Below are 12,117 nucleotides of genomic sequence, written 5' to 3'. Positions count from 1 at the left end.
TAGGGACCAGAGTGGGAGCATAAGGGCCTGAGACAGTAAACTTCATTTTGTTACAGTATTTAATCCTCTTGGCGGCAGTGATAAACTAAAGGCCTCAGACACAATAAACCTACTTCCTCGCGGGCAAGGCTGGACACAGAGCTTATGATCCCAGCATGGTGTGAGTGATGGCTGCTGTCCTGTGCAAGTGTTTTCTGATGATGTGGGATGTTTACAAGCATATTGTCTTAAATCCTGACTCTGACTTAATGTATGTATGTGCAAATACATGACAATTGTTTACAGTAGTGACTGATAGGAGCCATGAATCCTGTATCTATATATTTAGAAAGACACACAGGCAGATGTCATTCATTTGATAATGGAATCATATTTAATAAAATGTTGATATATTTACATAGCATTTACTCGTTAGATAGATAGATAGACATACTTTATTCATCCCTGAGGGGAAATTCTTGTGTTCCAGCAGTACAGACATGTGCAATAAGTACAATTTTTTTTTTACACAGAAGAGCATACATGTAGGACTGTGACTGAGTTGTTCAGACAGATCTAAATTGAGGCAAAGTTAAAAGTTATAACAGAGGAGACTAGTTGAATGTTTCAGTAATCAAAAAGCGTAAGAACAAAAAAACATAAAACAGTGCAAGAGTAGAAGTGGTACAGCAATAAAGTGATAAAACAGTGCAAGTAGTAAGTGATACAGTGATGTGCAAAAGAGACTAGCTACGATATACAGTCTCCGAGAATAACATCTACTGATACTGAGTACCAGTCTTTATAAATTATCAATAGCAGCGGATAAATTCAATTTACAATGCAGAGGAGGAGACTAATGTAGTTGAGTTAAACAGTCAGTTGTTACAATTGTTACAAGGAGTTATTATAAAACCTGATGGCGGATGGCAGGAATGACTTCCTGAATCTGTCCTTGTGACAGCGGAGTTGTCTGAGTCTATGTGAGAATGTGCTCCTCTGAGCCCTGAGGATGTGGTGGAGAGGGTGGTCGGGGTTGTCCATGATGGACAGCAGTTTGTTCAGCATCCTCCTCCACCACTGTTTCCATGTTGTCCAGTTTGCAGCCGATGATGGAGCTAGCCTTCTTAATTAGTTTATTAAGTCTGTTAGTTTCCCCAGCTCCAATGCTGCTCCCCCAGCACACAATGGCAAAGAACAGTGCCATTGGACTGGTAGAATATCTCCAACATCCTGCTGCATACGTTAAAGGATCGTAGCCTCCTCAGGAAGAAGAGCCTGCTCATCCCCTTCACAGCAGTATTGTTCGACTATAGTAAACCTTTAAGAAATGATTCATTCATTCATTCAACAACAGAATTGTCTGGCATTTAACTGTTTTTCATTTTGAACTGCAGTCAACAATCATTTCCAAAACACAAAAACTGTAGCATTTCTTGGTGGCATCTCTTTGGTGGACTTTGAAATACAAAACAATATTATCAAAATAAAATCTGATAGTGCTCACAAATCAATGTCACACTGGTGCTTCCTCAAACAGGAATGTAAAATGTCTTGGATGATGGGGACTGTTGCTGAATGTGAGATAAAATGTCACCTGAATTACTTTTTGGAGTGGTCTCCTCCCGTCCATCTCTTATACACCCAACCACCGCAGAGTCATCAGAGAACTTCTGCAGGTGGCATGAGTCATGCTGAAAATCTGAAAATCTGAGGTCTATAAGGTGATCAGGAACGGGGACAGCACAGTCCCCTGCGGGGCTCCTACATCACTGACCACCACATCAGACAGAACACGACCCAGCCGCACAACCTGTGGTCTGCCTGTCAGGCAGTCAATAATCCAGGAGATGGTGGGCATGTCCACCCCCATCACCTGCAGCTTCTGACCCAGCAATCGTCTGACCTAGAGAGAGAGCGAGGAGGGAGGAGGAGGGGTGGAGGTGAGAGAGGAAGTGTACTCAGGAGGTGAGAAAGTGTTCAGTGTGTTGAAGACTGTGAGCTGAACCTTGAAGAAGAGATGGAGCTCGTTCGCCCTCTCGACGGTGCCTTCTTTCTTTACTTCATGTTAAATCCAGTGATGGTCTTCATCTCAGACCACACCTCTGTCCTGTTGTTTTGTTGGAGTTTGGACTCCAGTTTCCTCCTGTAGGTGTCTTTACACTCCTTCAGCTTCACCTTCAGGTCACGCTGTACATTCCTCAGCTCCTCCTGATCCCCACACCTTAAGGCCACTTTCTTTTTATTGAGGAGGATCTTTAAGTCCCTGGTGATCCATGGTTTATTGTTAGGACAGGTGGGGGATGAGGGATTTGTTTTGGAGCGTGGGTAAAAGGTAAGAGCTGGGAGGGAAAGGGGTGGGACGTGGGTAAAGGGTGGGCAGGGGAAAGAGAGGAGGAGGTGGTGGGGGGGTTGGTGGGTGTTCAGGGGAAGAGAGGAGGAGGGGTGGTGGGGTTGGGGGGTGTTCAGGGGGAAGAGAGGAGGAGGTGGTGGTGGGGTTGGGGGGTGTTCAGGGGGAAGAGAGGAGGAGGTGGTGGTGGGGTTGGGGGGTGTTCAGGGGGAAGAGAGGAGGAGGGGTGGTGGGGTTGGGGGGTGTTCAGGGGGAAGAGAGGTGGAGGAGGTGGTGGGGTTGGGGGGTGTTCAGGGGGAGGAGAGGAGGAGGGGTGGTGGGGTTGGGGGGTGTTCAGGGGGGAAGAGAGGAGGAGGTGGTGGGGGGGTTAGGGGTGTTCAGGGGGAAGAGAGGAGGAGGTGGTGGGGGGGGTTGGGGGGGTGTTCAGGGGGAAGAGAGCAGGAGGTGGTGGGGGGGGGGTTGAGTCCTCAGGAGTGGTGTCCATTGCTATGGAGCTGCAGCCGTACCTTAAGTCCAGCTCAGCATAAACAGCGTTACGGACTGATTCTTTTTTGAGAGTCGTGATCATGATGGGTCTGGTCTTTCTTCTGACGAAGGGGCCTAATCCCTCATACTCATCAATGTACACTTTTGCAGGGACTTTTCTCCTGGACACGACTATGGGAAGGGTTTTGATATTTGGTTTGACCCGTGTGGTCTTCTCTTTGGTCCTCTCAAGTTTTTTTGATAGCTCGTCTAATTTTTCCAGCTCTTCCTCGATTTCTTTCACCCTGACGGTGTCTCCGCACTGTCTTTTACAGTTCCGTTGATCCAAACACTCTAGTTTCCTCTTGGCAATGTTCAGAGGTGCAACTCTGAATATGTTTTTCCTTGCTACAATATAGTCAATGTCTTTTTCGGTGTAGCTGTGGTTCAGGGCTTCTTTGATTGACTGCTCCTTAACGGCGATTTTGTCCGCAGTTGGGACTTGCATCCCAGCAGTCATCATTGCTCGTCTCCACTGCATGAACTCACTAACTTCAAATTCCTCATTGGAAGCAGACCTGAGAGTCACAGCTTGCTCTTTAGCAGCGTGCCTGACCGTAAACACCAGGTTTGTCTGTGTCGATCCCAGCTGGTAGGTCTGCTTCTTCTCCGCCACAGACACAATTTCGCCAATGCAGTAAAGTGGGTTGCTGCTGCTGTTGTTGACAGCTACTCTGACGAAGCAGCCAGTAATGGTGGTGGCAAAGAAGGGGCAGTGGCACCACTGCTCCAGCCTGTTTCTTGAAAGTTGGATCTTCTTGAGCTTTTCTAGAGAGAGAACCTCTTCACAAGCTTTCTTCATCACAGGCCCATTGTTGTGGTTGACCTGTAATCTTCTTTTGGCGCAAACAATTCTCCTTGACACTGCAGAACCAGCATGAGCATTAGGGAACTTCAGAGAAGTAACGTTGGCTCCATGAGCGGCCTGAAAAAGAAAACATACTTAAAACTCCATTCCAACTTTAACACAGCATATATACACATACTTTCTTCAAAAGATAGATCTCCTGGAAAGATTAACATGTAACCACATCTAATATTCATGCATATCCTATTAAAACCAAAGAGTGACAGAAGTGCTGCAAGTGTTTAACTGTAGTTGTTAGTGACGGCTGGTTGCACCAGCTGATCTTTAACACACTGGTCTTAACTGTGAACTGTGAACAGTTGTTTAGAATAGAATAGAATAGAATGAATGTCATCACACAATGAAGCATGGAGGAATTACAGCTGCTACCACTGAAAGGTGCATTTAGTAAAAAAGAAATAAAATATAACAAGAAAAACATAATATAAATTAAATGTTTACAGGTGCTAAAAACTATACAAAATAGTTTCTATCATCACTGTTTACATCAGCTTATTATCCTCTCATTAACTCGGCCCTGCCCCCCTCATCAACACTAAAATCTGACATCCTGACATCGGAGGAGTTCAATAAATCCAGGAGAGGGCAGTAATGCAACACCATGCAGGCGAACTAGCGTTAAAGCCCAAAGAAGAAGAAAAGCCGAGTGGAGTAAACCGCAAAGGTGAGACTGACCTGAGATCAGATCTGTGCAGAAGCTCAGCTGTCATATGACATGTTATTTGTGTTGTTAGCATGAATTAGCATGAGCATTAGCTGCGGACACCATGTGTGTTTTTGAAAAATGCTAATTGAGTCGCTAGGTGTTGGGAGTTGTGTTGGCGACGTTTGAATGCGGTTGCTATGGGCAGTTGCTAGCTGCTAATGTAGCGTAGACAAAATAAAACATCAAATAAAAATGTCGTACTTTTTGTGTTTTTGTGGAAAAAACATTGGATTCGTGTGATAAAAGAAACTAGTCGGAGTGTAAACAGAGTGCGACGAGCTGAAGGACGGAGTCCTGGCGCGGAAACACACTTGTTGACACCGGAACTTGTTAGCTATTAGCTGTTAACCCCACAACCTAATGCGCAGCCAAGATGTCGGTATTTTATTTTGTTAACTGTGATAAAAAACATTATCATTCAGTATTTCTACCCAGTTCACAGAGTTTCTGACCTGTTGTAGAAAATGTGAGCTCAACAAACACAAGTGCAACCACAAAAATCACAATTCCCTGTTTGCATTATTGTTTGATCAACTCTTATATAAAGAAATCACATTATATTTGATTTGTAGAAGTACAGTATGTATTATAAATGTTAAATAATCTTACCATGCTTTGTTTTCGATCCATTGCAGTTTGCTTCAGAGTCTTGACAAATGCAGCCGCTTATCTCAGGATCCAGGAAGCAAGTGAGGGTTTTTTTTTTGCCAGAAATGATTATTACTCTAAAAGTTTTGTACCATAACAAGTCATCAAAGCCCCTCAATGTAGGTGTCATCCAATCAGAATGAGTCCTCATCAAGATCAATGGATTCAATGGATAGTCATGTGACCAAATATGGCAAAAACACCGGGATACCAATGGCTTGTAATAATTCCCATATATGATCATTAAAACTAATTGCATATTATTTTCTTTCAATAAATTGTAGTAAAATCTTGACTCAAATATTATTATTAATTTTTGTAATAATATCATAATAACAATGTGCATTTGTATAGCCCTTATATAAGCAAAGTTACAAAGTGCTTCACAAACAAAATAAAATCCATGGCAAGAATAATAATAAATTATATAATAAAAGGTATTCAATTCAGTTAAATAATTTGGGCCACGGAGCAGTTTAACTATATTAATCATTTAAACCAATGATTTGATTGGTTTTATATCAGAAAAAAAAATTGATAATGTTTTAATCTAGTTTATAACATTCTCTTGTATTGTATTTAAATAACAGAAGCTAGAGTTGCCATAAAACTGTGTTAACTCTGGTGATCCCTTGACCTTTCATCCTGTGCCATCATCATCAGGTTAAATAATTTAGTTTTGTATGTTTAATGGATGTTTACTTCCAGGTGGGTCTTTGAATCTTTTCAAATTGCAGAAACATATTTGAGTTGCACTAAAACTAAAACAGGAAGTGTCTTTCACCTTTTTCCCATGAAAACTTGAACAACAGTTCACTAAACCCTCTCATCACGTCAAGGCCCTTGTAAAAACCCTCAGGTTCTGCATACCTGCTGCTTCGCTGAACACCCGTGCAAACCTATTTGAAAATTCTGCTGTCGCTTGGATACAAGGTTTTAACTGTGTGCATCTACGTTGGCTGTCAGTCTCGATAATGCACATTTGAGTTGGTCCTCTTTGCGCTACAGTAATAAGATGATACGTGCAGAGACACATCTTAGATCTGCGTTGGTATGAGAGGGGGAGAGTGAAGTTATTGGCTGTTCAGAGTTCAAGCCCTGCAGAAGCTCTGTGAATCAATCACACCAAGGAATAATCTGAAATTCAAACTGATTACTATTTATTTGTTTTATTTTTTGATATCATTATGATATAAATGTAATAGTTGAAATATGATCTCATGGGGATACACTGGAGATTATGTATCGTGCACAGCTTGATTAGAGGAATGTGAATCATTAACGGCAAAAAGAAAGCTGCTATGTTTTCATCTCATGTAAAGCAGTTGAGTGAAGGCAGATCTCACTTTGATGTATGATGCTTATGAATTTACAACAGCACATGCTTGCACCGTACACACACACACTCACACACTCACTCACACACACGCTCACACACACATGCACTCTTAGACGTGGGGGTTAGAAAGCTAATGTAAAACATAAGAGCATGAACCATTTCCCTAGATCACAGTTAATGCGTTGAACATGTTGCTCTCTGATGGAAGTTCCTTCATTTCAAATGGGATAATCCTTTACTGCTGCATAATTCCTTTGCCACTGCGTCGTGCGCTGATTTAAGTGCTTGATTTACTCTGCTTAGGCATTAATTACACTCACTTAACTGCATGTTGTCGTAGCTCTTTTTTTGTTCATGCATTTCTGTTACCTTCAGAGTTTACACCTCCGTGCTCGCTTTTAAATGTCACCTTCTGAGCTCTCTGTGACAAATAATATGCCAGTAAAACGACTGCAGCGTCTCAGCAGGGACTGAATTGCCTCCACTCAGTGCATTATGCCAAGTCAAAAGCTGTAGCTGTAGGCTCATCTCTTTCAAGCTAACTTTAAGTTTCCTCTGTCTGTCGAGGAAGAGACAGAGGAGGATTTTCTGTATCCCAGAGCGTTACTGTAACTCCATTTACTCCCATGGACAGCTAATATTCTGCCTCCATCTAGATTTGCCGTGAAGAAGTGCTGTGTTTTGACCGGTGAGGCTCATCCGTCTTGAAATGTCCCCCCCGTCCTGATGTTATTTCTGAGAAACACTTCCAGAGATCATCTGCGTTCACCTGTCTCCTTCACATCCACAGCTGACAGTGTTTGTTCTGGAGTATCGTTGAAGACAAAGCTAAACTAAAGCACATGGAAACTAAATGCTTTAAAAATATATATAATCACTGTCAAGCAGGAATTCAAACCCCCACATTTATATACATATGATGTATCTGTCCTTCAAATTGTATGTTATTATACATAGAATATTTTGCAATGTTGTCACGGTGCCCTGGTCAAACGTGAAACACACATAAACAAAACATAAGGGAGGACAGGTGGACACTGTAATTAGACACACTTGGTGTCCATTATTGCAGATTTGACATGGTGGTAGATGCACATACGTAAGTGATTATCCAGACTGTCTCGGTCTTACCTCTGGAGATAATACTTCCAGGGCATCGCAGTATAGGACAGGTGCATATGGCTCACAGGTTTGAATGACTGGCCCAAATGTCTATTGCACCTGTGGAATCCTTTAAGATCTTCCCGAACCTTGTCTGGTTGAATTTACTGAACAGGTCAATGTATTTCCTCTCTTATCATGTGATATTCAAGGTGGAGGGTGGCACAGTGGTGCAGCGGTTAGCACTATCTCCCCATTACTGCATTTGTAACCGTAGGTGTGAGTCTGGGTGTTTGTCTCTGTTTGTTGGCCCTGTGATTTGCTGGTGACCTGTTCAGGGTGGAACCTGCCTCTCACTCACTGTCGGCTGTGATTGGCTCCAGCTTCCCCCACCACACTTAAAGGATAAGCAGTATAGATGGATGTTAGAGATTGATTAGTTGTTTTTAACATATTGTGTCTGAAAACAGTTTGATTTCAATATAGCCCCTGTGAATTTTTGGAGATTTTTCACTTATCCATACTTCTTTGAGCTTTTCGGACATTTCCATATTCACAACATAAGTTTTCCTCATGTTTAAATGTGTGCAGTCTGTAGGAAAACAAGCCTGAAGGTACATTTTCCCCATTAATAAAAAGTATGAGCAATGTCAACAAAGCAGTGGCATGCATCCAGCTCAGCCTGCAGGTTGAATCTGGAAGAGGCTCTGACAACTCCAATAGATTATTGGGGTAATTACTTTTAATGTCCACATTTGTTTACACTTCCCAATAACAGCTTTTAATAACTGGGCTCGTAGCGGACACTTTAAAAGCCCCTTTGACGCTTTTATTTCCTCTGTGTCATTGGAATCTGTTGTAAAACTGTTTACACATACAGTGATGGGCGCCAGAACAACATAGTGCTAACCTGGATATATTGGCTTGTATTAGACCAAAACAACTATACAGTGGGTTGTAAAAACTTGGAATTTATATTTAAGTGCAGTGGAAAAAATAAACAGGAGCACGGTGGTGCAGTGGTTAACGCTGTCGCCTCACAGCAAGAAGGTTCCCAGTTTGGTTTGGCTTGGCAGGGGTCTTGATCTCCACGTGTCTGTGTGGGCTTTCTCTTGTTCTCACATGTAGCAGAGACTCTAAATTGTCCATAGGTGTGAATGGTTGTTTGTCTCTGTATGTTGGTAACAATGTGTTGCTGCAAAACCAAATTAAAAATAGCTGATTATGTTTTTTATCTTCAAGTGCTTTAATGACTTTTTCCATCCTCTATTCATTTGTTTAATTTAGATACAAGGAAAGAAGAGTTGGAATTGATGATCGACGAGTGGAATTCAGTAAGGGGATTTGTGAAGAGAAGATCCAGGAGGAGGAGCGGCTGATCGAAGGAGGAAGAGGAGGAGAGGAAGAGTATGGGCTGCTCCTATGTGTGGATCTTTCTGCTGTCCCTTTCCCTCTCCCATCAAAGAGTCACAGCACAAACTGAAGGTAAATGATAACACAGTTCATCATCTAATTTCCTCTGTAAACATCCACACAGCAGCATCAAACTTCTTCCTTGAAATGTTCTCTTACTCACTCACTTAATTATTCATTTATTCAGTGAGTCACCTTTTTCTTCACTTTGTTCCGTGTTTTGCAGTCATTTCCTCCGTGTCAAACTCCACCTTATGGCACCATCCGTTGCTTAATTTTGAGTCTGAACCATATGTCTGATTGTCAGAAATGTGCACGGGCGCATGAATTAGACGACTCAGATGCTCGGGCCACAGAAAGGGCACATTCTCCATGAACACAGTCTGTGCGGGTGCTCCATCATTAAATCTCCACACCTGGATTGGTACACAGGGGCAGACGCTCGCCCGGCTCCAGTTACTATCCAGACTGTGTCTAGTCAGGGAATTCAAACATCTGCTAGCCTCATGTACAGTACAGCACTCGGTCTGCCGGCCTGTCAAACTCACCCCCCCTAGATACAGAGCCTTAGCCTCAGGTGCTATTGGATGTCACCAAAAGGTCAATGAGCCAATGAGAAGTTAGATCTCCTCCACCTGGAGAGTGGTTGGCAGGAAGTGATTGGTAAAGTTGTTGGGCAGAATTATGGGAGGATAAAAATAGAACAAGGATGCTTTTTAAGCTGCGCCCTCCTTTGCAGCTGTTCAATTTACAGTGATTCAAATGCCAATGGTCAATATTTAATCATAAGGACAGCTTGACACCTTTAAGCTTAATTAATCTACTGTATATATATATATATTTTTTTTATTTATTAATAAATGTAATGTCCCCAGCCTTCTATCAAACATCATCGAAACTGTACTGTGAATAATATGAGGAACACAAGGCTACAAGTTGACTCTGAATAATGTGAACTTTCTCTTATCAATCAGATCTAAATAAAAAGGCAACATGTATAAGTATGTGATATAATGTCTGATAAGATTTGATGAGATGACGAAAGTCCCTTTAGTTAACCCCATGTGTCAGCCAGCTAATGGCGACTAATAGACTGTTCTCTCTGTGCCTTATTTTTTTTTTAACGAAATTAGGAACTGCATGAAATTCAGATTAGAAACACAAAACTACGGGACTGATTAGCTTGTTTATATCCACTGGCACTGACTGCCCACATGGGGAGGGCATATGACACTGGAAACAGATCCTGATGGAACAAGCATTTGTCACGTCAACTGTTTGAAACTTTGTCAATATTTGCTCTTTCTATCATTTCGTATTTCATTCTCTGAGAGTTTTTGCCTGTCAGCAATTTGCTGCAGTTTCTTCTCCTCCTCCTCTTCCCTTCATCTGTGTGCATTACATCTGAACCTGACGGCCTGTTGAGTTTCTTGGACTCTGTGATGGTCAGATCTTCTCTCTTGATCTCGTCGTAGCTAATTGCAGCAGTGCATCATTATTTCTGAGTGTGTTTCTCTCCTGGCAGAATTTTCTGCAGCATATGCTGAAACCACTGAGCTACGTGTAATGCGTAAATCAATGGAGGTCTTACACAGAGGTGCATACAGCCTTTGCGATATCAGCATAGATAACCTTCAAGAAAACCATCCCTAATCCCTCAGCATGTGTTGCCTCCTTATCTTAGGCATGTGGTTCTCACCTGCCAGCCCAGACAGACAAACTTCTGGATAATTGATCTTGTTTTTTCCCTCAGTCTGCCTCTGTCTGACAGAGACAAACCTCCAGCTGCTTCGTAGCTCAAAGTCTCCGCCATATTTCATGTGCTTTTACAGAAACCTCTGGAGTAGAAAATGTATCCCAGTGAATGGAACAGCCAACATGTGCGTGCTAGGGCGGTCGGCTGGTTTCATGAGACTCGGCTCAAGATGGGAAGGATGAACATTGTTGAATCCTGTGAACCAGTGTGTTTTTTGCATCAGTGTTAAATCCACAGTTGATGGAATGTATGACACTAAAGCTTCCACACGGGCAACGATAAACACTCTGCACTAAAGACACATCCAAAAATTTGAATTCCCAACCATATTTAGTGTCCTTGGTGCATGGCCGGAGCTGTATGGGTGCGCGAGGGAGAACATAATGTCAGGTCGCCGTGGGCTGGAGACATATGTCACCCCCAGTGAATCCTGGGATTACAGCCAAGGGCAGAGAGGGGCGAGATAATGGAGGGGAGAGAGCTTGGTAATGAAATAGAGGACGTAGCAGAGAAGCGTATAGTTATCACTTACAAAACAATCAGCGGAGCCAATCTCTTATTCACCAGCCTAATCAATGCTGTCGTCACTGTGGTTTATTGCATATGTAATGCCAGAATATTGATTTGGTGGGAGTTTGCAGACACAGCAGATTTCTGTCTGGAGTGCGAGTGTGTTCTTTGTGGGAATGTGTGTAGGCCTTTGCATCAGAAGATTCAAGAGTTTAGGTGTGTGAGTGTGTGTGTGTGTGCTTCTTAACACCATATTAAAAAGCATGTGGATCCTCCCACATGCAGCATATCTTTATCTTAAATGTGTTTGTTTGCGTGAGCGAGGAGACTGACCCTGATTTTCGGGTGCTTTTACCTTATTATTCTAAGCGTTCCTCATCGCTCTACTAAAGTTTTATTGCTGGAGTGCTCAGAATATTGATAGTCTCTTTGGCTCACTTGTGTCTCATTAAACATTCATGAGGATTTGCGTGGTGCTCTGGCAGCAAGGCAGAGGCAAATCAAGGGGGGGGGGGTCCTCAACATGATGGAACAAGACTGCTATCTGGTGGTCAGCTGAGGAATAAAACAACAGCTGAATTCATACACCTAAAAGATTAATTTTGGATTTAAATTCCGATTATTTGCCTTTTTTCATGTCCTTGCTTCTTCCTCCTTTGTATTCATGCACTAACTGATTCATCCATGCTTCTCCCCTCAGCATGCAGGACGGTGGTGCAGGCAGACATAGTTTTTCTGGTGGACGAGTCGTGGAGTGTGGGTCAGACCAGCTTCTCCAGTGTGAAAGGCTTCATCTCAGCCGTCGTCTCCTCCTTCCGGGACAGTGTGGTGGGAGCCGAGGGGGTCCGCTTTGGCGTCACTGTCTTCGGGGATGTCGCAAGGTAAAACTCAAACACAAAAAGATGAACACACATTGCTCCCA

At 42.8% G+C, this 12,117-nt stretch overlaps 2 protein-coding genes across 9 annotated transcripts in view; one reads left to right on the top strand and one right to left on the bottom strand.

The window, feature by feature from the left end:
- col7a1l (collagen type VII alpha 1-like) overlaps nucleotides 1-12,117 on the top strand; it is a 52,947-nt gene that overhangs the window by 1,189 nt on the left and 39,641 nt on the right. For 2 of the 5 annotated variants that reach the window (XM_069519820.1, XM_069519817.1), the window contains exons 2-3: nucleotides 8,804-9,001; nucleotides 11,896-12,076. In XM_069519820.1, the coding sequence (XP_069375921.1) occupies nucleotides 8,926-9,001; nucleotides 11,896-12,076 (257 nt within the window). In that variant the 5' untranslated portion in view covers nucleotides 8,804-8,925. Of the gene's footprint in view, nucleotides 1-3,878; nucleotides 4,387-5,046; nucleotides 5,118-8,803; nucleotides 9,002-11,895; nucleotides 12,077-12,117 lie in introns of those variants that run through there. The other 3 variants (XM_020092407.2, XM_069519819.1, XM_069519818.1) reach the window with 3 other exon arrangements.
- On the bottom strand, nucleotides 417-5,160 carry LOC138406770 (RNA polymerase-associated protein RTF1 homolog). 4 transcript variants are annotated; one of them, XR_011240141.1, is made up of 4 exons: nucleotides 5,038-5,160; nucleotides 1,988-3,779; nucleotides 1,577-1,885; nucleotides 417-1,300 (listed from the first exon to the last, which is right to left on the bottom strand). XR_011240141.1 is itself a non-coding variant. In XM_069519821.1 (2 exons), the coding sequence occupies exons 1-2, from the start codon at nucleotides 5,056-5,058 to the stop codon at nucleotides 2,697-2,699; spliced, it is 1,104 nt and encodes a 367-aa protein (XP_069375922.1). In that variant the 5' UTR covers nucleotides 5,059-5,160; the 3' UTR covers nucleotides 417-2,696. The 4 variants fall into 4 exon arrangements, 1 of the variants encoding a protein (XP_069375922.1); XR_011240142.1 differs by having other exon boundaries at nucleotides 1,586-1,885; XR_011240140.1 differs by having other exon boundaries at nucleotides 417-1,885.

This window comes from Paralichthys olivaceus, chromosome 23, assembly GCF_024713975.1.
Source record: "Paralichthys olivaceus isolate ysfri-2021 chromosome 23, ASM2471397v2, whole genome shotgun sequence".
Classification (NCBI taxonomy): domain Eukaryota; kingdom Metazoa; phylum Chordata; class Actinopteri; order Pleuronectiformes; family Paralichthyidae; genus Paralichthys; species Paralichthys olivaceus.
Note: the sequence above shows the minus strand (reverse complement) of the source record. Positions and strands in the feature narration are given on the sequence as shown.